At 40.5% G+C, this 27986-nt stretch overlaps 1 protein-coding gene across 1 annotated transcript; it reads right to left on the bottom strand.

Moving 5' to 3' along the window:
• Positions 1-27954, bottom strand: LOC135702071 (uncharacterized). Its single transcript, XM_065223059.1, has 5 exons — positions 27415-27954; positions 27048-27351; positions 26902-26978; positions 1363-1509; positions 1-1180 (listed from the first exon to the last, which is right to left on the bottom strand). The coding sequence occupies exons 1-5, from the start codon at positions 27952-27954 to the stop codon at positions 1124-1126; spliced, it is 1125 nt and encodes a 374-aa protein (XP_065079131.1). The 3' UTR covers positions 1-1123.
• Between the last annotated feature and the right edge of the window lie 32 nt (positions 27955-27986).

The raw sequence follows: 27986 nt of genomic DNA, 5'->3' as shown, positions 1-27986 counted from the left end.
TCTGAGTGCATTGCTTACTTTATTCACTAATCATGATTCTATGGCTCTGTAATCTCTCGATGCCATCCACAGTAGGCTGATATCAGATGCACTCCTTAGCCTACCGGAGAAAAAGAACAACAAATTGCTGCCATCTATCGTACCGCTAATGATCCGCATTGTTTCGTTCGGAGTGAGATATAAATGTTCACCAAACCGAATACTGCTCGCTGAAGAGTTCCGAAGATTTGAATCTAATAGTTCATAAACCGTGTCTTTTGAAAAGAGGATTGGCATTTGAACGTCACACTGCCCTAGATATTTTGCCGTGTTCTCAACGTTGTGGTTTGCTTTTGCGCATATTGTAGTGTGTCGTTGAGGCAATCGTTGATTTATGGCCGTTATAATTTGAGGTGTATTGATAAAGAACAGATCGCTAGTAATTAGTAGATAGTCTCCCGGAACACAATGATGATAGAATCGCTTAAGGTGGCGGTGTATGAAACTTTCCTGATCATTTAACCGGCTCGGTGACTTTGTTAATGCAAATTTTATTTGCACGTCAGGGCTGCTTCTGTATGCCCATGTTTCTCTTATTGCTTGACGAAATTTCTTGTTCACCTTAGGTGATTGCACTAAAATGTAGAGCTTTGCACTTGTATTGTGTATGCATTTTTCACTACAGTTGCTATTAGTCCAACTTGATCTTTGGCGTATTATTTTAAATGCATCCAAGATCTTTTCGTTATCACGATTTATCACAACTTCTGGTTCGTAAGCCAACTGCACACTTGTAACGATTATAAGCGACAGTGCGGTTATCACAGTTATCACACAGAATAACGTAAACTTTTCAAAAAACCGTGTCATTTTGTGTTTGTTGAACAGTGTCGTGCTTATTGCAGGGGAAAGCTTGTAAACAACTGATTGTGTCTGGAGCAAGCCCGCATCGACGGGGTGTTGTTTGGGTGGGTGGTTTCTACTGGCTGGTCAAGTACCAAGTCGGATCAGCTGTGCATATTTGTTTTATGTAAGAGAGACACATTCTAGCACACACTTAGCGATACAACGGAAATCCACCGTCGTCGCCGCGATGGTTTATCGGTCGATGAGTAATGAAAGGTATGTCTAGCTTGCGGCAAATTCAATTTTCCTCGAGTTGAAGCATTATCACTATATAAGTGACGGTAGTTGCTAGCGTCTGAAAATAAATACAATGCTTTAGAACATCTAAATTTAAAAATTCCAGGTGTGCGGATATTCGATGCAGAGATATGGATATGTGACGTGAATTCACAATGCGTTGTACATTGATTCCGTGGTATAGTATATGCAAAGCACCAGTTTAAATTATGGCTAATTAGCATGCATGACCTTACGTACCGATCCGAGCAAACCATAATCAATATCGAAGAATCCATTCGCCGTCGTAATGAATGGCTGATGTTGCATTTGAGCTAGAAAATCGCGAATATCCAAATCTTCATAGTTATATTCTGGCTTCAATAGAGCTTCGGCTGTTTTTGATGCCTTAAACGAGAGGAAAAGTAGCAAACTTCAATCGATGACACGTTTCACTGGTTTGTATTGTGCACGGTGCATTATTGTCACATGTGGTGGCCTATGCGTATGTGTAAGCAGATTTGTACAGTAAAAATATAAAACTATACATATTCCGTTTTCTCGGTAATTGCTGGTGCTTAGTATTTGTAGGATAGGGTTTCTTTGTCTATGCCCCTATTTTCAGCGTATCACAAATACATAGGAATAACGCTATTAATATTTAACACAAGTTGAATTTAATTAAATGCTAAATATCTTTGGCAAAGAAGAATTATAGGCAAGTTGCTTCAATTTAGGGGTTTCGTGAAAAGCCGAAAATACAAGCATATGCCGATATTAGTAACCCTATGTATCTGATAGTATACAGGAACGTGCCTGCAGATATTTTGTTCTGGTGGATTTTCTAAATGGAATTTCCTTCGAAACTAATTCTTTTACGAGTTGTGTTACAGTGATGTATGTAACATACACTTGGGCATATTATAACGGGAAAGTCAACTTGAAACTGAACAATACTTTGGTCACATTCTTATTTTTCCGTCGTTTCTCTACAGCAACATAATTATTGAAAAAAAAAATAACCCTAAGACTGATAAACTGATCAAAATTTTGTCGGTTCAAACGGTTACAAAGCGGGTCCTGAATGTCCTCAAAAACTCTTTTGGTATGGTAATCTAGCTTTTCTTTCATATCCTTTTAGTCTTCCGACCAGTGTTGGCAGATATGCCTATTTCAAAGCTTGATATCGATATACCGATAAAGTTGCTCAGAATACTGATTTTTTAGATTTTATACCGATTAAGGGTTTTTGATCTAACCTCACTTTTTTAGAATGGATATGAACCCAAAACTGGAGTGATTCTACTATATATGACTTCCAAATTTATTTACCGTACCGTCGTTGGATTTGATAAAGAGTCACAAATTGTTGCGAGAAATCTAACACTGCTTCTTGATTCCAAATTCGTTCTACGAGTTCCAACTCCGTCCTAACGCATTGAAACACACACCATGGGTTTTTCTACGTTTTTCTTCGTTCTACGAATGAACGCAGAATTAAAAATGGATTTGCTAGGAGCGCTTGCTTTGTTTTGAGAACAATCAGTGTAAACACGAGGTAAACATATATACAACGCGCCCGTATAGACTTTGTTTTGTAGCTATTAAAAAAAATCATTTTATCGAAAATGGTTTTAATAATTTAAGATTAAAAGTTAAAGATTTGAGAATTTGGTTTTTAGGTCTAATCATTTTTAATATAAGAGTTTAGTCAGCGTTTTGGAGATCATGCAATGTTTATCATCAAGTCTGAGATATTTTAGCTCAAAATTCACTGAAAAAAAATCTTGACTTAAAATATAATAATTTTGTGAGATGATAAAATCGGTTAAATCTGGATTTTTTAAGGAGATTTTGAAAATTTTATAAGAATTTTGGATCGTTGTTTTATCATGAGTATCAATTAATTATCTCCAAGTAAATCCTACAAAAATAAATGGATAAATGGACCATACTTTAATTATGTGACGCAAAATTGAGGAAAATTTGACCCCACGTTTTTCTTATACCTAATGCATTGCTTGTCACAAAATCTTACACATTCCCTCCCCCCTTAGAGCGTCACATAATATATGGATGATCCCTAATAGCAAGATACCGATAAATACCCAGGGAATGTTAACTCAACCGATGTCTCGAGAAAGTTAGTTTTATGAACATTCTTAGCGAAATGCCTATTTTACTTGAAGATTAGATTCGATGTTGTCCATTCTTGGCATCCAAAAATTATCTGGTTCGACTTGAAATCGCAGTTTTGGAAAACAAATCTTCTACACTATTTCAGTGCCTACATTTCAAAGGAGCTTTTATTTGCGACAAATCGACGACTAAAGCCATTGTTAACAAAAGCAATTACGCCCCTTTGAAATGTTGGCACCGATTTATTAATTTGCCATTCAGCAGTTGCCATAGTGTAGGCAATAATTTTATTATGTAATGATAAAGAAAGTAATATTATACTGAAAATAAATAAATAGTGTATAAGATTAAACATATTTCTTATTCTATCAAAAATTACTATTTCAAGGCTAACCTGATCGTACTTGTGATCATAAAATCGCTAATTGTCATCCTCTTCTTGCATGTTACAAATACAAATTATCATTATAATGTATCATAGTTTCATTATTCCGAAAAATAGTATATTAGCTGACATGAGCATTTCCAACTTTGATTTTGGCATGCCAAGAAGGGACAACATCGAATCAAACGTGCAAAATAATGTTTTTTGGTGAAATTTTCAGTTATCTTCTACATAGTGTATCAAAAAAGCCTTATTGTTTCAGGTCTAATGCTCTTCAGGGTAGCAATTGGTAAATATTGAAGAACATGTGAGTAGAAAATGAGCTGCCCGTTTTTGCTCCTTTTTAATTTATGGTACACAGAAGTTTGTATGATTTTTTCGCTATTTTGACAAAATGCGCAATAAAATCATCAAAAATAAGTATTTTGATACGAATGATCATAAAACTGCATACATTTCTCAAGACATCGTTTAAGTGGACATTGCTCAATGCCAAAAAGGATAAGATCAGAAATTTATTATCAAAATTACTTGAAATTGAACCAGTTCATGTAATTAAAATAGAAAATTAAATCCCGTCTTGGCGATTCACGGAACGGCATTACTAATGATTTTTATTTAGTTCACTTCAAACAAGTATATTATACCGTAGAATCCCGTTAATTTGAATAGCTAAAATTGCATTTAAACAGCGCTCACCCCTACAAAGGTGCCTATGGCTCTACGTATCTGTGTAGGGGAATAAAAAAGTGAGCGCCGTCTTAATGCAATTTTAGCTATTAAAACTAACGGGGTTCTACGGTATAGCATTTTTCTTTGTTTAATGATTGCTATTCCCATACCCGCTGGCCGAATTATGAGTAAATCCTCTTTTTACGAAGGTGAGCTCGCGAGTATGGGAAAAGCAATTATTAAACAAAGAAAAATGCTTTACCGTAGTGGAGGCGAACCAGCCTAAGGCTGAAAGCCTCCTTAATAAAGCTAAATAATAATAATGCTTTACCGTAGAACCCCATTAGCGTTAGCACTTTCTACGAAAGTGAGTAAAATTTGTAAGCAAAATAAAAGAGATTCAGTTAATTTGACTCAGTCTGTGAGTTAATTTGATTGTCCGTGTGTTAGAAAACACTTTCTTGCCCCAGAGTTGATAATAGAAGAGTTACGTAGAGTGAAGCTTGCAACACTAATGTCGATCAGTAGCCATTTTTTTTAATTTTTGCAACTTTTGTTTTTGTTTACACCTCGGATGACTTCACCTGGGTTTTAAAAGTTCTCTCTAGTTTAGATAACAATACTTCCCACGCAACAGAGTCAGTTTGTCTACTATGCTCGATAGGTAGATGGTTTGACAGTTCGATAGGTAGATTTTGGTTTCAGTCTGCGTAACTCTTCTATTATCAACTCTGACTTTCCCAACCACCCGACAAGTTGACAGATACTCTTAGTTGAACGTACCCACTTGCAAATAGTAGATGTCGCTACACAACGTAAACAACGGGCTTGTCCTCCTCCCCAACGGTTTTTCCCTATGGCAACCCAACTTTTTATTTCACCATGTGTGGATGTCAACAACAGGCAATAATGCCATGTGAAAACAGCCAATTTAAATCCAAACAAATTTAACCGATTGATTGAGTTTCATCATTCAGCATTTTGTGTGGTCGTTGGCGGGGGGTGGTTCTGAATTTAGCGATGAGTAATGTTACGTAATTGCATCCTCCCTATTCGCACACGCCTGAAGATCGGAGGCGAATGCCACTTCGACTTGTTGTTTCTTTTAGTGGATTTGTTAGTTATGTCGATGCTTTTGGACAATGCTTGACATTTACTACTTTTAAATAGTTTCTTGTTGAAAATCAATTGTTTTCGATGCGTAGAAATATGTCTGATCGATTAGTGATAAATTATTGAATTCATAATTTCGTTACATGTTCCATTTTCGGTTTTTAAAAAATGTACCTCCATATATTAATCACAGACATAGTCCTACGTCAAAAAACTTTAGTTTCTTAAATTGTTCTTGCATATTTGTGGAATGAAAAGGAGTGTACTTCCCCGTGTTTATATTACGGGATGAGTAAAGTAAACGGTTTAAGAGGCTACCGCTTCATACCCGCAGTGCGCACGCAATCCACGATGTAGTAACGATATACTAAAGAGTATAAACAATTTTAGGTCAAGTTTGACACTGGAAAACCGCGACGCGACATTCGATTTTACTCTTGTTCTGTATGTCGAACATAACGTCGGACATAGTGTGCATTATAGGGCATCATTGTGCGAATACACCGCACTATGTCCCATACTATGTTTAATGTACAGAACAAGAGTAAAATCGATTTTCGCGTGTGGGGTTTTCCGGTTTTCAACTGTACCGATAATAATAACAATATGTATGTATGTACAGGTCCATCCCTTCAAAGCTACCGATCTGAATTCACAATATCGCTGTATGAAGGGCCAAAAACGGAGGTGCGGACTCGTAAGCAGAGACACTTACACGAAATCCACGGGAATTTAAGAATCTCCTTCCAACGATACGATCCAACAAATCGAATAACACAATTCGCAATACTTATTAAGCTTCCTACAGGATGGTTTGTAAAGAAGGGTGCGTCAATCTCACTGAAACTGGAACACCACCACAATCGAATCGGTAGGATAAAGAAAATGATAGTGTTTATTCCCTCCTAGACTCCGGTTATCATACCACTCCATCGTCCAGTTCCAGGTCAAATAATACCCTGATGCTCCCGTCCAACCCAGTATTTATTCATATAATGAAAATATATGTAAAGGAGAAAGAATCAGCAAGAAAATTTAGTCAGAACATTAAATATGAAATAATGAATATAAATGTATATAGATAAAATAGTTGACACCACTGCGTCCTAGCAAGAAGTACGGTCGACTTGTTACGCGCTCCGTTAATTTGGAAGTTTTCTCGCTATTATCTGACGTAAATAATCAGTTTTTCTCGCTTAGTGATTCCTGGCATAATTCCCGATAAATTTATCAAAAAGTGAGTTTTTTTCTGAGAAGAAAGTGTGTTTTCGGCATCATCGAAAATTGTTTTTGCGATCGGTGCGTGGTCACGCATACCTGTGCACACGGATCATCGTCATCGAGTGTCAGCATCTGCCTCCACATTCAAACCGCTCATCCATCATCGTGTGTTCAGCTGAGTGCCGAGCTTCATACAAGCACACATCAACGAAGACCGCCCGCACACGCGGATCGAAGATCATCAAAGCTGCGCGTCGCTCCGCTGCTGCTGTGTAAACGCTCGGTGATAGTAGTATAGGATTATCAGATAAGTTTTTGTTCTTGTTTCTTTCTTTCTCCCATCTATTGAATTTTAAGTTTGTGTTTCTGTGTTAGTATTTTTTTTTCTTCGTGTATTGTGTCCGAGTAATTTTGATTATCGTTGCAGTGGTAGAGCGTTTTTCGCTCCCACTAGTACGGCAAAATGGACATTTTGTCGGAAGACGAAATGGACGTTTTGTCGGAAGATGACACCACTTTGCCACGCGATAGCAAGAAGGGTCGAAAACGTCTGTCATCCCAGAAATCAGATGATGCCATCCCTGCTTCGTCATCTCAGTCTGGTAATGGACAGGGACAGATAAGCCCCCGATCGCGAGCATACTTAGAAGACTCGACTGGCCCATGGGTTGTTTACTTTCAGCCCAAAAAGAAACCTTTGAATGTAATGCAAATTACTAATGATCTGACGAAGCGGTTCTCGGCCGTGACCGAAATCTCGAAGGTGAGGTACAATAAACTTCGCGTTGTCGTCTCTAACCTGAAACAAGCTAACGAGATTGCTGCCTCCCAGCTCTTTACACTCGAGTATAGAGTGTACATCCCAGCTCGTAATGTGGAGATCGAAGGTGTGGTCACCGAAGCGAGTCTGACCCCCCGAGATCTTGGCGAAGCAAGCGGTTGGCCGTTTCAAGAACCCCTTGCTTCCCACGGTTGAGATACTGGAAGTCCAGAAGCTGAACTCAGTATCTTTCAGCGAGGGTAAAAAGAGCTTTACCCCCACAGACTCGTTTCGGGTGACCTTTTCTGGTTCAGCCCTTCCTCACTACATCGAGTTGGAAAAACTTCGGCTACCTGTGCGTTTGTTTGTTCCTCGGGTCATGAACTGCCAAAACTGCAAACAGTTGGGACATAGGGCCTCTCACTGTGGCAGCAAGGCACGCTGTTCCAAATGCGGGGAGAAGCACGAGGATGGCGCTTGCACAGTCACTGCACCAAAATGCGTGTACTGTAAGGAAACTCCTCATGGTCTCTCATCGTGCCCGGCGTACAAACAACGCGGGGAAAAACTAGAACGCTCTCTTAAGGAGCGTTCCAGGCAATCTTTTGCAGCAATGCTAAAGACAGCCACACCATCAACCAACGACAAAAATCCCTTTGCTGTTTTGTCTGATGACGAGTCTGACTCTGACTTGGCTGAGGAGGGAGTTTCTTTCAGTTTTCCGGAAGGTTCTGCACGGAAACGAAAACGCATCCGTTCGCGGAAAGTTGCAGATAAGGAACCCCAAATCAGCTTGCCCAAATCAAGGAGTGATGGAAAAAAGGAAGTTTCAACTCCTCCTGGTTTCCGCAGAACTGACTATAACCAGAACTTTCCATCTCTCCCGGGGACATCAAAAACCCCTGATGGCCCATTTTTAAGAACAGAAGCCCCTTCTTCATCCGGGTTGTTCTCATTTGATAAAATTGTGGACGATATTCTCAAGTACCTCAATATTTCTGATCCTCTCAAAAGCATTGTTCTGGCAATGCTTCCTTCTGTGAAGACCCTCTTGAAGCAATTGACGTTGAAGTGGCCCCTCCTTGCAGCAATCATTTCCTTCGATGGATAATTTTCCAAACGAGGTCGGGGATTTGATCACTGTTCTACAGTGGAATTGTCGAAGTCTCATTCCTAAATTAGATTCTTTTAAGTTTTTAGTTCACAATAATGATTGTGATGCATTTGCTGTTTGTGAAACTTGGCTCTCTTCAGATATCGATCTTCCTTTTTATGATTTTAACATTATTCGACTGGATCGCGAGGATTCGCGTGGAGGAGGGGTACTTTTGGGGATCAAAAAGTGCCATTCCTTCTATAGAGTGAATCTTCCACAATTTCCAGGTATTGAAGTTGTTGCATGTCAGGCTATTATTAAAGGTAAGAGCCTTTGTATTGCTTCTGTTTATATTCCTCCTAGAGCCGTTGTTAATCGCAAACAACTTTCAGATATCTGTTCGGTACTTCCTGCTCCACGGTTGATTATGGGAGATTTGAATTCCCACGGTACAGGCTGGGGGGAACTGTATGATGATAACCGTTCTACTTTGATATATGACCTCTGCGACAGCTTTAATATGACAATTCTTAACAATGGAGAAGTAACACGTTTGGCTGGCCCATCCTCGAATGGAAGTAGATTAGACCTCACACTTTGCTCTAACTCATTATCGTTAGATTGCACGTGGAATGTGATCCAAGATCCCCACGGTAGTGATCACTTGCCGATCAAAGTTTCAGTTGCCAGTGGGTTCAATCCGTCGGAACCCGTTAACGTCGCGTACGATCTTACCCGTAATATCGATTGGACAAAGTTCAAGAATGTGATAGAAGATGCCCTTACGTCGGTAGAAGGGCTTCCACCGTTGGAGGAATATAACTTCCTCTCTAATCTGATCTTGGACAGCGCGCTTCTTGCTCAAACTCGGCCGGTTCCAGGAACGTCTTTCCGTAGGAAACCTCCATTGCTGGTGGGACAAGCAATGCACTGAGGTTTATCGTAAAAAGTCCGACGCGTTTAAGCTTTTCCGGAAACGTGGAACACCCGTACATTTCGAAGCGTACTCGGCTCTTGAACGCGAACTCAAGAGCCTCATCAAAGCCAAGAAACGCGGATACTGGCGGCAATTCGTGGACGGATTATCGCGCGAAACGTCGATGAATACGCTTTGGAATGCGGCGCGAAAGATGCGTAACCGGTCTTCACACAACGAGAGTGAGGAGTACTCGGATAGTTGGATTCTCAAGTTCGCGCGAAAAGTATGTCCTGATTCTGTGCCGGCACAGATGATTCCTCGCGAAACGACGAATTCGGTAGACGAGATCAGCCAGCCTTTTTCAATGCTGGAGCTCTCACTCGCGCTCCTTTCGTGTGGCAATTCGGCTCCGGGGGCTGATAGAATCAAGTTCAACTTGTTGAAGAACCTCCCAGACGTCGCTAAGAGGCGCTTGTTGAACTTGTTTGGTCAGTTCTTGGAGCTTAATATTGTTCCGGATGATTGGAGGCGGGTGAAAGTTATAGCCATTAAAAAACCTGGAAAACCCGCGTCAGATCACAACTCGTATCGCCCCATTGCGATGTTATCGTGTATTCGAAAATTGTTGGAGAAAATGATCCTTTTTCGCCTGGACAAATGGGTTGAGTTGAACCATCTACTCTCAGATACTCAATTTGGTTTCCGTAGGGGCAAGGGAACGAATGACTGTCTCGCGTTGCTTTCCACTGAAATTCAGTTGGCTTTTGCTAATAAAGAGCAAATGGCTTCTGTCTTCTTGGATATTAAGGGGGCTTTTGATTCAGTATCGGTTGAAGTCCTTTCAGACAAACTCCACGCTTGTGGCCTTTCTCCATTAATTAATAACTTTTTGTACAATTTGCTGTCAGAGAAACATATGAGCTTTTCTCATGGAAACTCTACAGCTTCACGATTTAGCTACAGGGCTCATGTTTAAGCCCCCTTCTGTATAATTTCTACGTCAGAGAAATTGACAATTGTCTAAGGGACAACTGCACGTTGAGACAACTTGCAGATGACGGAGTAGTGTCTATGACAGGACCCAGAGAGGCCGACCTGCAAGGACCCTTACAGGATACCTTAGACAAATTGTCTACTTGGGCTATTCAGCTAGGTATCGAATTCTCCACGGAGAAAACTGAGTTGGTCGTTTTTTCTAGGAAGCATAGCCCAGCACAACCGAAGCTTCAACTTTTGGGTAAGCCGATCACTCATTCCATGTCTTTCAAATATCTTGGGGTCTGGTTCGATTCCAAATGCACCTGGAGATCCCACATTGAGTATCTGAAGCGGAAATGCCAACAAAGGATCAATTTTCTCCGAACAATTACCGGAACGTGGTGGGGAGCCCATCCGCAAGATCTTCTAACGTTGTACCGGACAACGATTTTATCGGTTTTAGAGTACGGTAGTTTTTGCTTCCAGTCGGCGGCTAAAACGCACATCATCAAACTGGAACGGATCCAGTATCGCTGTCTTCGTATCGCGTTAGGATGCATGCACTCGGCTCATACGATGAGTTTCGAAGTGTTAGCGGGCATTTTGCCACTCTCTGATCGGTTTTCAGAATTATCCCTCAGGCTCCTCACCCGTTGTGAAATTATGAACCCACTGGTGATTGCAAACTTTGAGAAGCTTCTTGAGCTAAACCCTCAAACTCGTTTTATGTCATTGTACTACGTGTACATAACACAGGATGTCAGCCCTTCGCAGCATAATCCCTATCGTGTTTGCTTCTCCGACTTCGACAATTCTGTTCTATTTGACTTATCCATGACGCAAGAGATTCGCGGAATCCCAGAGCATCATCGTTCCATGATTGCTCCGTCAATTTTCGCTGCAAAGTTTGGCCAAGTTGATTCCGCAAGATCGTTCTTCACAGATGGATCATTAATAGAGGCGTCCGCTGGTTTTGGTATTTATAACGAACTTCATAGCGCCTCTCGAATGCTTCAAGCTCCCTGTTCCGTATATATTGCTGAGCTGGTGGCTATATACTATACGCTAGAAACGATCGCCTCACTTCCACCAGATCACTATTTTATTTTTACGGATAGTCTCAGTTCTGTCGAGGCTATTCGTTCCTACCGGCCTCATGTAAAGCACTCCTCGTATTTTCTCATGAAAATACGAGAGCTTCTAAGTGTTTTATCTTTAAGATCTTTTGTCATCACCTTTGCATGGGTCCCATCTCATTGCTCGATTCCGGGCAATGAGAAGGCGGTCTCGCTTGCAAAGGTGGGCGCTATGGAAGGCGATATTTACGATCGACAAATCGCCTACGACGAATTTTTCTTTATTTATCGTCAACAGTCACTCACCAGCTGGCAAAATAAATGGAGTGAAGGGAGTTTGGGACGATGGTTATATTCAATCATCCCTAAGGTGTCGAAGTTTCCTTGGTTCAAGGGGTTGGATGTGGGTCGAGACTTCATTCGTATGATGTCTCGCCTCATGTCCAATCACTACTCGTTAAACGCTCACTTGTTCCGTGTTGAGCTGGGGGACAGTAATATCTGTGAATGTGGACAAGGTTACCAGGACGCAGATCACATTATTTGGTCATGTGCTGAGCACCGTGGAGTCAGATCCGAGTTGTACGATTCCCTTCGGGCTCGAGGTAGACAACCTAATGTTCCAGTTCGGGATATTTTGGCTAGACGCGATCTGGAGTTTATGCAACTCATATATGTTTTCTTGAAGAATATTAACCATAGATTGTAAGTTTGATTAACCTTGTGTTTAGTTTGTGTTTTGTATGTGTGTGTGTATTTTTTTTTGTATATTTGTTTCTGTAATAATTGTATAATTACAGAGTTGATATAACGTCGATAGGATTAAGTATATGTTTTAGAAATAGTGGCAATTTTTAATCATAAATCATATTCCAAATCTCCTTTTCCCTCTCCCGATCCAAACAATTGTCATCCACTAACCTCGAGAAGACCGCGAGTAATCGGTTCCAATCCTTTAATTTTAGATTTAAGACATTTATAATGTATAAAGAAAATGATAACTTGGCTCTGTAAAGTTTATTCGATTGAGCCTGTTCAAATAAAGTAATTAACAAAAAAAAAAAAAAGATAAAATAGTTGATATTCTGCAATGAAAATAATAGATGTAGCTCTATGTTTCCTCAGCTCACAATATCAAGTGGATGTAACACTGAAATTTCAAGGTTATATTAAGCAAATATATATATTTTTATCTCTAATTACTAATAATTTAAGGATGTAAATGTAAAGTGTAAAGTGTGATGTATAACTAACATGACTAACAATAAAATGGGATTACGAGAAAAATAAAGGAAAAATCTCACCCGATATGTTGCAAAGGAATCCATGACATCACGATGATTTCGAAGAGCTCCAATAGATATGCTGCCGCTACTTACGATGGGACAGCAGGATACTGGATGCTCGATATCCACCAGCACCAATCTCGAACGGCTCAGAGGACCTTTCGAGGAATAATCTCTGGCGCTGAACTGTTTATGCCCTTCAATCGTCTACTGTCCCTATGGCTAGTCCTGAAAAGAGCTTACGCTAAACTCTGTCAAGGTGGAACAGTAGCGAGGAACTGTGGCAAGATAGCAGCTTCAGCCAGAAACTAAGAGAACTACGCAGCAGTGAAAGGTCCTCCAAGCGGATACGGAATCAATCAGCAGCAGCGGTGGTGATGGCAAATAACGACAGCAGAACTCAATTTATAGCAGTTCAATTCGGCGACAAAGACGAGCAGCAGATAGCTGCACTTACCAAGGCTCTGGTTTGAAAGAACTTCAACACTGTTTCTTTGCTGTTTTATTTTATTCTGCACTGTATATAATACAAATTACTTATATATCTTATTCTTCTAGACAACACTTCCTTAAATATCATTCGTTGAAACAAAATTCGTTGCGATACAACAGCTCGTTCGTTTGGTCCACCAATCAGGAACGTCGTTTGATTTGCGGTGTACAAAAAAAAAAGTGTTAGCTTGGGTGGCCGATTTCCCGCGGTCTGTTCGGGGTTAGTGTGTGTGTGTGTTACAGAAAGGAATGAGGAAAGGGAAAGGAAATAGAATAGACGTCGTACCGGCTTTGCTTTGTAGCATGGCTGTTGAGGGACGCGATGCTAGGTGCTATGCGACGATGGTTAGGCCAAGAAAATTCGCTATCGCGAACACAATCTATCACGCATAAACCCTTTCCGAAACTCATGGTTTAAAAAATTCAACTATTGGTTATTAACTGTGCTTTATGGTCTCGGAACCCAACGATGGTGGTTTATTATGTTTTGGGAGAGCTTGGGATTAAACCCATGATATTCTGCTCATAAACCGATCCCTCTAGGGTTATCGAACATCTTAAAACAACAACACTCCACGGCAAAATATGATTAAGTTTACACTTGGTATGTAATGAACAATAGATATACGTGATAATTCATATAGTTTCTGCGGCTGACGGTTAATTTAAATATACTAACAGTACTGCCTACGGCGACTACGACGGCGATTACGACAGCGACTACGACGGCTCCTGTGACGACGACAAAAGTGAACTTGTAACTTACCATTTGTCTAGGATATCAGTGCTAACATTTGAAAACGGCACAAAAGCCATTTGTAAACAAATGGTTTGTGGGCCCTTTAATCACTACTTGAAGTACACCCACGCGACACAACAGCAACATCGGGTAGGGGAAATTTTCCCCTTCCTGACGATGCTGTTGGTTTGCGTGGGCGTTCTTCGGGTAGCGAGTAAAGGGCCCACAAACCATTTGTTTACAAATGGCTTTTGCGCCGTTTTCAAATGTTAGCACTGATATAACACCTTTGCCCGGCACATCCACTTGAGCTTCATGTCTGCTATCTGTAACTGTTTGCAATAATATCTAATAGCAATTACCTTTGTTGTAATACTTCCTTCAACGAAAACAAATTTTCTTGCATTGTCATGGTCATCTGTGAGGAGGTTCGCGTCTAGTGCTTTCCCCAGAAACCGTTGACGGCCACCAGCTACCGCCCGTCAAGTCTTGGTCGTATCCAGCAAGACATCCTTCAGATTGCTCACAATCTCCGACACTGGCGAGAGACCAGCAGATTCACGGCAATGTCGGCCACCGAATCACCACCAAAACTCGCTACGGACACATTATCAGCACTTTCCACGGCTAATTTGCCAACCGGACTGTGTTCAAACTCGCTCACGGTGACGAGACTCTCGATAGAACTACACACCCAAAGCGTGACATCCAAACACGGTAAACCGGTCCCCCGGGAGGCAATGAAAACTGTGAACAATGAAACTGAAGCTTCGTCGTAAATTTTAGAGGTTATATTCAGGGGCAACCAATGCACTCACTTTTTTTATTCTTTCTTTTCTCACTGCATGTTTCTATTTTTCATTTGCTATATTCTTCTTCTCTTTTTTTAATCAAATTTGACTTCAAAACTAAGCGGGTAACAAAGTAAAAGGAAACCAGCATAGATTTTTCCTCCCGATTATCGAACTTTTTACGCAACGAAAAAGCTGCAATGCTGGGCCAAACTGACTTGATGTAACGCAAATGATAATTAGGCTCTGTGAAGTTTATTGGATTGAGCCTATACAAATAAATAAATTTACAAAAAAAAAAACTGACTCGATGTTATTCTCACATTTTTTATTAATAAAGTGCGTAGTTTTATCAACAATCAATACGAAACTAACGATTTTAAATTGGCTCACTACTAGCCTATTGGTCCCAAGCAAACGATGAACGTACCCCATTCTAGTCGAAATTCTAGTACTTCACTATGTTTATTTTGATTCGCTATGAAAGTTTGACAGATAAAATGAGGGGTTATTGGATTTTCCTATGTTTCGAGGGGTGAATCGATTAGCTTGGGACCGAAGAGAGTACCAGAGTAAAGAGCCTGAATTTATAAAGAGGCGACATATTATCCATTTGACAGGTCTTCTGCTCGTTTGGAATGACTTTTCCTATGACTTTGACAGACAATCGATTGTTCCAATTTTGACATGTCGTCTCTTTATAAATTCAGGCTCTTTAACCAGAGCTGAGCCAAAAAGTTAAGCACGTTTCTTCGAGACCTTCTAGTCTTAGAGTTACCTCTATGGTTTTTTCACGTTATGAAAGTAGATGCCAATTGATAGTGGCTAGTGTTATTATCTTAAAATTTACGTAAATCCATATGGGACTGATATGCGATTATAGGCAGTTTTTTTTCCTCTGTTCGGGACCTAACAGTACTGCGACCAGTAAATTGATCTATTGTAGTATATCCCGTGTCCTTAGTTTAATGCATGTCGTATACTCCATCACTATTGATAAATGAAGTATTATTCGATTTTTTTACAGTTGCCAGCATTTTTATCGCAAGGATCCGACTCTAATTGAAAGGTCCCGCTATTTATACCCTTCGGAGTGTTGAAACACCCTCCAAAGGTGCGTCCATTTGTCAGTCAAAATTGGATTCGTTAGCAACAAAATTAAGGTATGACACCGATAATGACCATGCATCAGAACCCTAGTCTTAACCACTTCAAACTAGGGAACAACGAATAGAAGATTAGAAATCACATACATGAAGACAACTAACTCATTTTTTTCCTTGTTTCAAGATCATCCTCGGTAGACAAAGCCGAGTCTTGTCACTATCAACAAGGTATAAAAAGTAACAAGGACTAAGATGTGTTCTTTGGATTACTGAAAAATCCTGTTCCCCTAGCAAGGACTAGGAATCGGTGGAAGATCTTACATCCCGTAACGTACCACGAAAAGGTGATCTACCCACGTTACGGGGCAGTTTAGTCGCATAGGAGTATTGAGCGAAAACTTAAAACTTGATAACTTCAAAAAAATATAACTCAAAAATGTATAAAAAAAACACATTGCTGATTTTTCGATATGTTGTGTAAAAAATTCTAAATTTTCAAGAAAAAATATAAAAACATATTGCGCCCTCTGTCTACAAACCATGAAAACTAGAGCTTCCATATCCCGACGGTTCTCAGCATCCCGGGATTCGGGATATCAAATTTTTTTCCCGGGATAAATAAACAACTGCAAATTTCAATAACCTCTTCTCACATTTTTATTTATCCATTTTATTTTATGCATTTCTGCGAAATCGTACATTTCTACTGATCAACTCGTTTGAAATATGACTTCAAAAATGAAAGCACATTCATGCTAGCATCAGACACAGAGGAACGCTTCTTGTAACAAAAATTTGATTAATCCGAGAAGAATCGCTCGCTGGCGGTAGAGGTAGGCTTAATGGATGTTAAGTTGTCTAACAGTTTTTGCAAGACAATTTTCCGCTTAGCTCATATAGCATCACCTCCTTTTGGATAATTTTTCCACGGTCTACTGAACCAGTTGATGCGTTGTGTAGTTCAGAATGTTCCTTAATAGCACATTCTAGTTCCTTAATAGCACATTCTAGATTCTCCTGTCTCTGTCCATGTTCTGCCATCTTAAGTAACCAATCAGATTCCTTCGTAAATTTCATCAACTGCGGCCTGGAGCACGTTGGAATTTCGCTGGTTGAGCCCATGTGTTTAGTTTTTAAAAATTTCATTAATGAGACCAGTTCCTTATTTCGTCGCGAACAAATCCTGTCGTAAATGGCGTCATGCAACTCGTTTGCAATTGCGTTGTTCTGCTGCTTTAGTTTCGAAAGTAAAAAACTCAAACTCCCTTCAGCAGTTAGCAAAGTCGCATCTCGTCTGCCTATTGCTTCAGATACCAATCTAATTGGTTGCAATGCATAAAAAAGTATCTGAAGACTATGCACGTCATTGTCAGACAGTGGATTGCGCTGTCCAAGCTCGGTAAGTGTCTCCTTGATGCTTTCATAGACACGTAGGAATCGTTCGACCATCTGTTCAGTGCTGTTCCACCTAGTCGTGACGTCAATTATCAGTTGCAGCGGTTTTGTATGAGCAGCGATTATCTTATCTTGCAAGATCCCATTTTTCACCGGCGATTGCCGAAAAATCTTGACGATTTTTCGGACATGCCTCAGAATTTCAGCACACAACGCATACGATAAAGCGCTAAAAAATAAAAGTACAACTAATTTTCAAGTAAAGTACATTAATAAAAATAACATACCAGATGGTGTGTCAGTTTCTTCATCGGAATATTCGTCACAATTGCAGTCATCATCGGTATCGTCTGTGGAATCAGTCATAGCAGAGTTATCTTTCCGGAGGACATCCATCACCGCTAAATGAAGCCCATGGTTGTAGCACAGTTGGTGACAGAACTCTGACTCCCTTCCAAACTTCACCATTACGGCAGCTCCGTCAGTTGTAGCAGCAGCAATATTTGTCCGTGGTAAGCCAAAACTTGAGGTAACGATGTTTACAGCCTCTCGGATTTTTTCAGCCGGAAGAGACCCATGAGCACGAACCAGCCCGAGATTGAAAATGACCCCGTCGAAGCAGTGCACATTGACATTGATAAACCGTTTATTACTGATGCTTGTCCACTCATCCAAAGTGAGGCTCATACATTCACCCCCTCCTACTCGCTTTGCAATTTCGTTCTTGGTGAGATCTTTTGCATTATTCCAAAAATCGTGTACCAGTTTCATCACAGCTGTGTTTAATTTTGGGAGTTGCATGCCACGAGCGGAAATTGACTGGTGGATAAACTCACTTTTCGTTATAGCGTGGATTGAAAATCCGTCAAGTGCAGCAAGCCGTGCTACAACCTCTTCCAAAGACTGACGTTTAATGAATTGCATAACTGTGGTGGATCCTCCAGGTCTCGATACTTTACTTGGGGTTGGTGCAAATGTTGGTTGATGATCTTCAGATGTCGGTCGCTTTAGGGTAATTTTGTGCTTATTTTGCAAGTGGCGTAATAATCCACTGGTGGATGATCCCTTGCAGGAAAGTTGCTGTGGGCATTTGGTACATTGTGTTTTTTCACCATCAGCGGGAAGCTTTGTAAAATATTGCCAAACGTCCGCCATTTCTGCAAATCAAACAAATCAAAATAAAAAAAAATAAAAAAGTATTTCTACTGGACATGAAAGACAAATAACTTACCGTTTTCAAGCAGATTTGGAACTTTTTATTGTCGTATTTAACGACAGCAAAACTGGATCTTTTTCGAGGTTGGACTTTTCGGGGTTTCACTTCTAAATCACATTTTCGATCGTAGTAGGTGATCAGTCTCACTTGCCGCACGGCGAATGAGAACGACTCAAATTTGAGTTTAGTTCACTCATAATCGCCAAAAGTGCAGGAACTCAGCGATGAGTTAATTTGCCTCATGTTTTCCCAGGTTTTTCCAGGATTTTCCAGGGAAAAATTCCCGAATTTGAGAAAAGTAAAGATTGGATTCACTCAGTCTATTGGTACTACTCCGAGACTGAATAAAATTTTCGTCAATTTCCTCATTTTCCGGCAGATTTTTTAGGTTTTCCACAGGAAACCATGAGACAAATTTTACTCATCACTGAGTTCCTGCACTTTTGGCGATTATGAGTGAACTAAACTCAAATTTGAGTCGTTCTCATTCGCCGTGCGGTTTTGCTTGTTCCCTTGGTAACCGTCGAACGACAAGAGGGCTCGCTGGCTCGTCGGTCGGATGATCGGAGGGCTGATGATTTTCACAATTCAATATACTCTCTTTCTCTCATTGGAGAATTGCAAATATTCTTATTACTGCCAATATTATTATTTTTATAAATGAAGTAAAAATCCAGTAAATCAATGGAAGCATGGTTCTTTCTTTTTGTCTTGATAAGAGTAACTGTATTATTTTCAAATTTGCATGCACCCATCATAACTTTGTCCAATATTAATCAAGAATCAAATCAACAAATGAAAACGAATAATTAAATGATGACTTGTTCCACGTCATTTGTGTATAAATTATGAATTCAAAAAATTAATCCCGGGATGAACGGGATCCCGGGATTAAAAAACTTTTTTCCCGGGATTCGGGAAACCCGGGAAATGAAAAAAATCCCGGGATTTTTCATCCCGGGACATCCCGGTATGGAAGCCAATAAAAAACCATAAAAACAAATACAATCAATGTTTTACAACACAAAATCCCAATTTTTAATATCATTAAATTTTGCCTAAAAAGTATTTTGAATTACTTTTCATTTGATATTCTGATCTTTTAAATCGGCACAGTGGTTCAAAAGTTATGAATTTCGTTACACACATTTCGTTACCTTTTTTTCCTTGATTTGTTTTCCGTCGATCTTGTTTACCGTGCTGAGCACCAATGCTACCGACGCCAGGGAGGCAGCTCCCACACCTGGACCCTACCTATCGACCCATCAACTCATGAACCGGGGACCAACGACTTACTTCCCTTCCGAAGGAAGGCGTGATCAGAGATGTTATGCTTCAGAAAATCCCGGCGGCGCCGACTAAGATTGAACCCAGACCCTTTGTGGTTAGAGGTAATCACGCTTACCATTTACCACCGGCGACGCCGATAATCTAATCTAATCTAATTTAATCTCACACCAACGTAGCCAATACTTTGAAAGCATCCTGGAAAATGACGACTTCATGAATCCGTCATTTTTCTTGTCAACGGCCAGGCCAACTGCGCAGCATGTGCCGCAGAGAGGATTTCAAGGAGTCAAGCGATGTCAGAAATAAGTACCTGAAACCACTCCACAACTTGAGATCAAGGAAAAAGGAAGAAAGCGTGGACGTGCCGTACCAAACGCTTCCAGTTCAGTGCTGTTAATGTTCATATCATTCGATTGAAGATGAACCAATACAACCATTCAATCAGGCGAAAAATCGCGACCTCAGTTCTTGATGCCAGTCAATCGGTTAACGTCCTTCCTCCGCTGGACGAGTACTCCTTTCTCGCGCGTCTCATCATCGATTGTGCGCTGCGAGCACAGACGAAACGTGTTCCGGGTGTTTCCATTCGCAAGTGACCTCCCACCCCGTGGTGGGATACGGATTGCACCGACGCGAACAGCAAGTAGTCCACCGCGTTTAAACGCTTCCGCGAACACGGTAAGGTCGAGGTTATCGGACGGTACACCGACCTCGAGAAAACCTTTAAGGGCTTGACTAAAGCCAAAAAACGCGGTTACTGGCGTCTGTTCGTCGATGGTTTGTCGCTAGAGACTTCCATGAGAACACTCTGAAATATCGGCAGGAGAATGCGAAACGCGTCATCACCGATTAACGAAGACAAGGAGTACTCGGACAGTTGGATATTCAGCTTCGCGCGAAAAGTTTGCCCGGATTCGGTGTCGGTTCAAACCAACGTTCGTGATCGTCCGTCAGGTAATAACGAAATAGATTCCCCGTTTTCGATGGTGGAATTCTCACTTGCTCTCCTTTCATGTAACAATTCAGCTCCAGGAATGGATAGAATCATGTTCAACTTGCTTAAAAATCTCCCAGACGTCGCGAAGAGACGCTTGTTGAACTTATTCAATCAATTTCTGGAGCACAACATTGTTCCGTATAACTGGAGGCAAGTAAGAGTTATCGCTATTCGAAAACCCGGTAAACCCGCGTCGGATTATAACTCGTACCGTCCCATCGCGATGCTGTCATGTATACGGAAATTGATGGAGAAAATGATTCTTTTTCGTCTAGACAAATGAGTCGAGTCAAATGGTTTACTTTCAGATACGCAATTTGGATTTCGGAGAGGCAAAGGAACGAGCGACTGTCTTGCGTTGCTTTCAACTGAAATTCAACTGGCCTATGCGCAAAAACAGCAAATGGGTTCAGTTTTCTTGGACATTAAGGGGGCTTATGATTCTGTTTGTATCGATGTCCTTTCGGATAAACTCCACGATAGTGTGCTTTCACCAATTATGAACAACTATTTGAGCAACTTGTTGTCTGAGAAATATATGAGCTTTTCTCATGGAAACTCGACAACTTCACGAATTAGTTACATGGGTCTCCCCCAGGGCTCATGTTTAAACCCCCTCTTTATAATTTTTATGTAAAAGATATTGATGGTTGTCTTGATGAAAATTGTTCGCTAAGGCAGCTTGCAGATGACGGGGTTGTGTCCGTTATAGGACCAAGTGCACCGGACCTGCAAGCACCATTGCAAGATACCTTAGACAATTTGTCTACTTGGGCTATGAAGGTAGGTATTGATTTCTCTCCGGAGAAAACTGAGTTGGTTGTTTTTTTTTTCTTGTAAGCATCATCCTGCACAGTTACAGCTTCAACTAAAGGGTAGAACAATCGTATGCGTATGTGAAACAAAAATGCCAACAAAGAATCAATTTTCTTCGTACAATTACTGAAACTTGGTGGGGAGCACACCCGGAAGATCTGATCAGGTTGTATCGAACAACCATCTTGTCGGTTCTATAGAGTACGGTAGCTTCTGCTTTCCATCCGCGGCAAAAACACATATCCTGAAGCTGCAACGGATTCAATACCGTTGCCTTCGTATTGCGCTAGACTGTATGCACTCGACTCATACGATGAGCCTCGAAGTACTCGCGGGTGTTCTCCCACTGACAGATCGTTTCGCGGAACTGTCCTTCCGGTTTCTTATCCGTTGTGAAGTAATGAACTCATTGGTAATAGAAAACTTTGAGACGCTGCTCGACAGAAATCCTCAAACAAGATTCATGAGTCTCTATTACGAGTACATGGCGCTGGAGATTGGCCCTTCTTCGTTCAATTCCTCTCGTGTTTGCCTCCAAGACTTTTATAGTTCCTCTGTAAATTTTGATCTGACCATGTTGCAAGAAATCCGTGGAATACCAGATCACCATCGGTCGATGGTTGTTCCCTTAATTTTTGCAAACAAGTACCACCAGGTTAGTAACAATAAAAGTTTTTTTCACAGATGGGTCAACTATAAACGCTTCCACTGGATTTGGAGTATTCAACGAATTTCATAGCGCCTCATATCAACTCAAAACCCTGTTCCGTATACGTTGCGGAACTAGCAGCCATATTCTACGCAGTAGAGCAAATTGCCTCACTACCAACTGATCACTATTTTATTTTTACAGATAGCCTTAGCTATCAATGAGGCCGATGAAGCACTCCTCGTATTTGCTGACCAAAATCCGAGCTAAATTGAGTACTTTATCTAACTTCTCCTATACTATCACCTTAGTTTGGATCCCATCTCATTGCTCAATTCCGGGTAATGAGGAAGCGGACTCGCTAGCTAAGGTGGGCGCTATGGAAGGCGATATTTTTGATCGACAAATCGCCTTTGCGGATTTTTTTTCAATTACCCGTCAGCACGTCCTCACCAACTGGCAACAAAAATGGAATGAGAGTGATCTGGGAAGATGGTTACATTCTATTCTCCCACAGGTATCGAACAAGCCATGGTTCAAAGGATTGGACATGAGCCGTGACTTTATACGTGTCATGTCAAGGCTCATGTCTAATCACTACTCGTTAGACTCGCATTTCTTCCGAATCGGGCTCGCAGGCAGCAATTTGTGCGCTTCTGGTAGTGGCTATCACGATATCGACCACGTGCTTTGGTCATGCACCCTCCATTGTGTTGCTAGATCCGAGTTATCCGCATCCATCAGGGCCCGAGGAAAACAACCTTTGCGGGCATCTTGGCGAGCCGAGATCTCGATTATTTTGATTTAATCGATCGATCTGAGGATTTAGTAGTTAGTGTCATGGGATTGCCCCCAGGCCTGCAATCACGCTTACCACTACACCACCGGCGACGCTGATATCACCCATTCGAAGGAAGTCCCCTTTGATAGCGGTAGCTGCTTTTCTCATTTTCATCAAAAATGTTCAATTGATTTTGAGAATTTACAGCACAGTTCCAGTTACAATTGAATAGTAGTATTTATTTGTTTTCGTTGGGAGCATAATTGATATGAAAGCTGGCGTCTGTGGATGAACTTTTGGATTTTTGAACCAAAAGTCAGTCTATTTCTAGGTTAATATTTAAAAAAGGCAGAATAGCCATCTGTAAAAACAACGGCCCCAGACGCAAGACTCATCAAGCATCAGAACACTCCTACATAATCTAACACCAGCATCTTACAGAGATAACTCCCTTTGTCGAATGTCAATGTCAGCGAACGCGGGCGCCCTGCGAAACCTGAAAAATCAACACCAAAAGCCACTGCCCACAAATGGTTGCTCCGCCCACTCCAAATGCTAACCTACACAGCTAAAAAAAGTAGTGTAAATTTCCGTTACTATGATGCACATAAATGGAGCGTCATATATCATACAAGTTTAGATTATAGATCGTGTAAATGTATGAGACATGTCATGCAATATTCCATATATTGTATGCAACTGACCACTTTTGTTTGCAACATTTCTTGCAAGCTGCTAGTTTACGTGAAAAGGAAGTTTACATGTATGAATGTTTAAATGAATGGATGTTTACATTGCCAGTAAAATTCATAATTTTTTGGTGTGTAGATTTAATGCCAAGATTATAGCACCTTATCTCGCTCTCTAGAAATATATGTAAACATAATTCCGTTATAATCGCTTGTCTTTTGACAGATACGCGTATTTCGTCTACTACTTGCAGACTTCATCAGTGCTGCACCAACTCAACACCACTGAAGAATTCATCTTTTATCTACGAGGTAAATACTAATCAATAGGTACTAAAAATCAGCAGGTATCCACTGCCAGGTCACAATTTACCTAACCAGGTACCTAAATGCTACGATGTGTGGTTTTAGGTAGCATGCTAAAGAGTCTCGAGAATCTGTTTCCTTGATCTCTATTAAGCAATGTTGATGGATTATGTTTAAATATTTCTAAACTTTCTGCTACGTCTAGTTTCCAAGGCGTTCGCAGGATATTAATGTTATCCTTTGTCAAATTGTGCCCCTTTTGTAAAGATATGTTCTGCAACCTTGAATTTAAATTCATAATGAAGTCCTTTATCCATCTCTTTGTTAGCTTTTTCTACCTCTGCGATGTGTTCCTTAAACCTTAAACCTCCAAAGTCCTGTAACAAGTGTAAGTGTTGCGTCCAAGATTGGTGAGATTAATCGCGTGTAATCGTATATTTTGTTTTTTTTTTGTTAAATCCAAGAAAAGGTTTAAACACAGACAAACAGACATAACTCATTAAATATTTCTCACTGTAAAACATCGTTGCTAAAACATTACCGCCATCTGTTGAGAATACTGTGGTGGGCACTACACTGAACAGATGGCGGTAGTGTGTAAACGTCAAACGCAAGGAAATTGACTATGAGCGCCACAGGTGACGGTACTACCAACTACGATACTTTCAAATTGTCCGTTAAATGATTGTTCGATGAAAACTTGCGAGAGTTATGTCTGTTTGTCTGTGGTTTAAATGTTTATAAAAGGTAAAACGTCCCAGAATCCCCATGAACGCAGCCAGTAGGAGACATTTCCATATACATTGTAGGACAATGCCACTAGCCACCGCCAGAGCACGCTGTGTGAAGTCATGAATGGATGGCCATAGGGGTGGCGTAATGGAGGCCATTGCGTGGAGAATTCGTGGCACGTACGACGGTTCAACGGTCACGGTTCGGGGCCATCGTCCACCAAGAGGCACAGTCATAAGCCTGGTGATCATTATAGACTACGGTCACATAGCGAAAGTCAAAGCTAAAAATTAATAGTTTGAAGCTAAAGTGCTAAAGTGAGCTAAGTTGGAAGTTTGAAGAAGTTGTAGAGGAAGTTTCCACGTATCATTGGACAGCCAGGTAATTACCATCACCAAGAAAACCCCGAACCAGATCCAACCGTTGTCTAGTGAGATCAGGTTGATAACCGCCATTTCGAATTCTCCTTCGCGCCCACAGGACCTCGCGGTTTTACCGTAACATTTGCGTACTCAACGTATTTTTCCGGAGTCTACCACGCCAATCACCGGTAGTGTGTCCGAATCGCAGTTCGAGAACCTGATCACCATACTCGAGGGGCGTACGGGACAGGTAGAGGCGTTCACCCCTGGCCCAAGAAGGTGATGCGGTACCAGAGGAAGGAAAGGAACGACGACGATGGCAGTGGCAGGTGAAGGGGCCCCGAAGACAAAAGAAGAGTAGTGCTAGCACAAGGTAAGAGTAGACATCTAAGGAAGTGGGAGACCGTCCGTGAAGTGAGTGTCATCAAAGTGAATAAAGTGGGAGTTTGTCTTGAGTGAACTTTGAGTGTTTTCTTGGTTCGCGGAATTATCACGAGCGTGTGCCGACCACGAGCGTGTGCTTGGAGACGGGGGGGGGGGGGGGGGGTCTCATCAGTGCTGAGAGTAACACCGCACTGGCACATTACAGTCCTTTTCGTCTGACCAATGTAGATTTTATTGCAATCTGGCCAAGAGATTTTGTAGACTCCGGCTTTCCCTAAGACATTTATTGAATCTTTTGTTGATCCTAACAGTGACTTCAGCTGATTTGTCCTGCTGCTGAATACTACATCTAGGCCAAAACTTCTAAACTTCGAAATCAATAGTTTGGTAATGTTTTGTCGAAATTCACCGCTACCCGTTTTAAACCCTCAGTTGCTGGAGTAAGAGTTTTTGAAATACGCCTAAAATGATCCCTTGTTCTTTTATCGATTACTGCTTGAATTGTTTTTTCTTAATACCCATTAAGTCTAGCGATTTAAAAAATGTGAGCTATTTCCTTTGATTTGCCTGTATCGCTAAGAGGTAGAGTTTAGGATATAGGAGATAGGAATTTCGCTCACTGTATACATATGTCCGGTACTGTTCATCATGCTTATAGGGAAAATGGATGTAATGTCGGCCTAAGTGCCCCTAATTTGGGCCCATACATAAATTCAGCAATCGACTAAATTTTCAATAGCGACCAAAATATCCATTAGTACCGTCCCAATGACGTGTTCATCTAGATAAAATTGATAAATAACAATAAAGCAATTTCCCCTACACGGGGAAACTCATGACTCATGATTTCATGAACACAGCGTATTTTCATGTTATGAAAATGCACCATGAATAATATTCATGATATCGTGAACAACTTTTGCGTAACGCAGCAAACATTCCCAAAATCATGAATCATCCGAGTTGAAGTCATGAGCTAAATTCATGGGTTTAACTTTTAACCAAAAAATGTAAAAAGATAAAATAAAGCATCAGACTAAATTCGAACCAAGAACTTTGAGATCCTTTAACCCATACTTTGACCACTAGACTATCAGTAATTGTATAAGATGGAAGACAAAAGGTGTATAAGAGATACATATGTAGTGTGGTTTATGAACACGGTTTGCCAAGTACGTGTAACGCTTGTAGCTGTCTTGATTCCACTGTATTATGAAATCATGAATTTCCATGACGAAATCATAAATTATTATTACGATTTCATGGGATGGCAAATTTTTTTTCATTTCATGATTTTTCATTCATGAAAATGGAATCGGATTTGTCTCCGTGTAGTTATTAGAATGCACTATTAAACAAAATTTTATGTTTCCATTGAAAAGATAGAACAAATAAAATAGTTGAACTTACCTCTTTCTTGCAAGTTGCTGCAGAATGACACAGAAAAGAAAGGCTACTAACGATGTATATTATAACCGTGCATGATTCTACGGGACAAAAGTGGTTATTAGTTGAATGATTTTAAACAATACTATATGTACACTGCTAAATATTACCGAGATAGGTACTCCCATCATCATTGATACTTTTCTGTCTGTTGATACACCAGAAGCTTGTAGCAATAAGTAATACAAATTGTTTCATAACTAGTAAGACCGTTGACCATCCAAATATTCCATTAATTATCATAAAACATTTCCATATCCTTGTATATGTGTCTTGAACCTTTACCACAGCTTCCCTATAGTTGTGTTGGTCTATTTTTGTAAATTTAGGATCAATATTTATGTTTCCAAAAAGTTCCAGTTCCCCGTTTATGGTCGTTAATCTTTCGGTTATCAGGTCGATGTAAAATGTTTGCTGTAATTATAGATTTAGTTTGAGGCATTTTTTTGTCACCGGTTAGTTAGTTTTTAGTTTTACCATAACCAATCTCACGTTTGTAAGCCAACAAATTGGTATTGACATGAGCGTTTCTTGTATCATAACCATTTGGTCTTTGAGGTTTAAAAACTTGAGTATACTCAGGATCAACCAGATTCCTTCCAGAAATAACAGTTTTAGCATAGTGTAATGTTTGACCTTTCGATCAGTGCGTTGTATTGTATATTTATTGTAGATGATAAAATCGGTGATATCCATGTCGTTAAGGAGAAGTTTATGAGTGTGTCGGCTTAACAAGGCTTGGATTAGTGTACAACTTAAATCCGTTACTATCAGTATTAGTACACACCATTCCGAGAATTTGACTACTAACCCGTTCCAATTACCTGTCAAACTGTGATATCTGAACTGATAGAAACAAATTGAATTGATTACTATGAAGATAGCAACCCAGTACAGAATCTTTCCAATGCTTTCTTTTACATGAAAAGAATGTTTATCGAGAGAAAGTGGTAAAAGTCCAACACTAGAAAAAATGAGGAACAAACTCCAATGGGTGTGAATGAAGTGTTTATCCATAATGCTTTGATGGTAGACTAACTCTTCTCTGT

Source organism: Ochlerotatus camptorhynchus, unplaced genomic scaffold (assembly GCF_037179485.1).
Source record: "Ochlerotatus camptorhynchus isolate MF236.1 unplaced genomic scaffold, CSIRO-AGI_Acam_v1.1 ptg000184l, whole genome shotgun sequence".
NCBI lineage: Eukaryota > Metazoa > Arthropoda > Insecta > Diptera > Culicidae > Ochlerotatus > Ochlerotatus camptorhynchus.
This window is presented reverse-complemented; position numbering and strand designations above follow the sequence as displayed.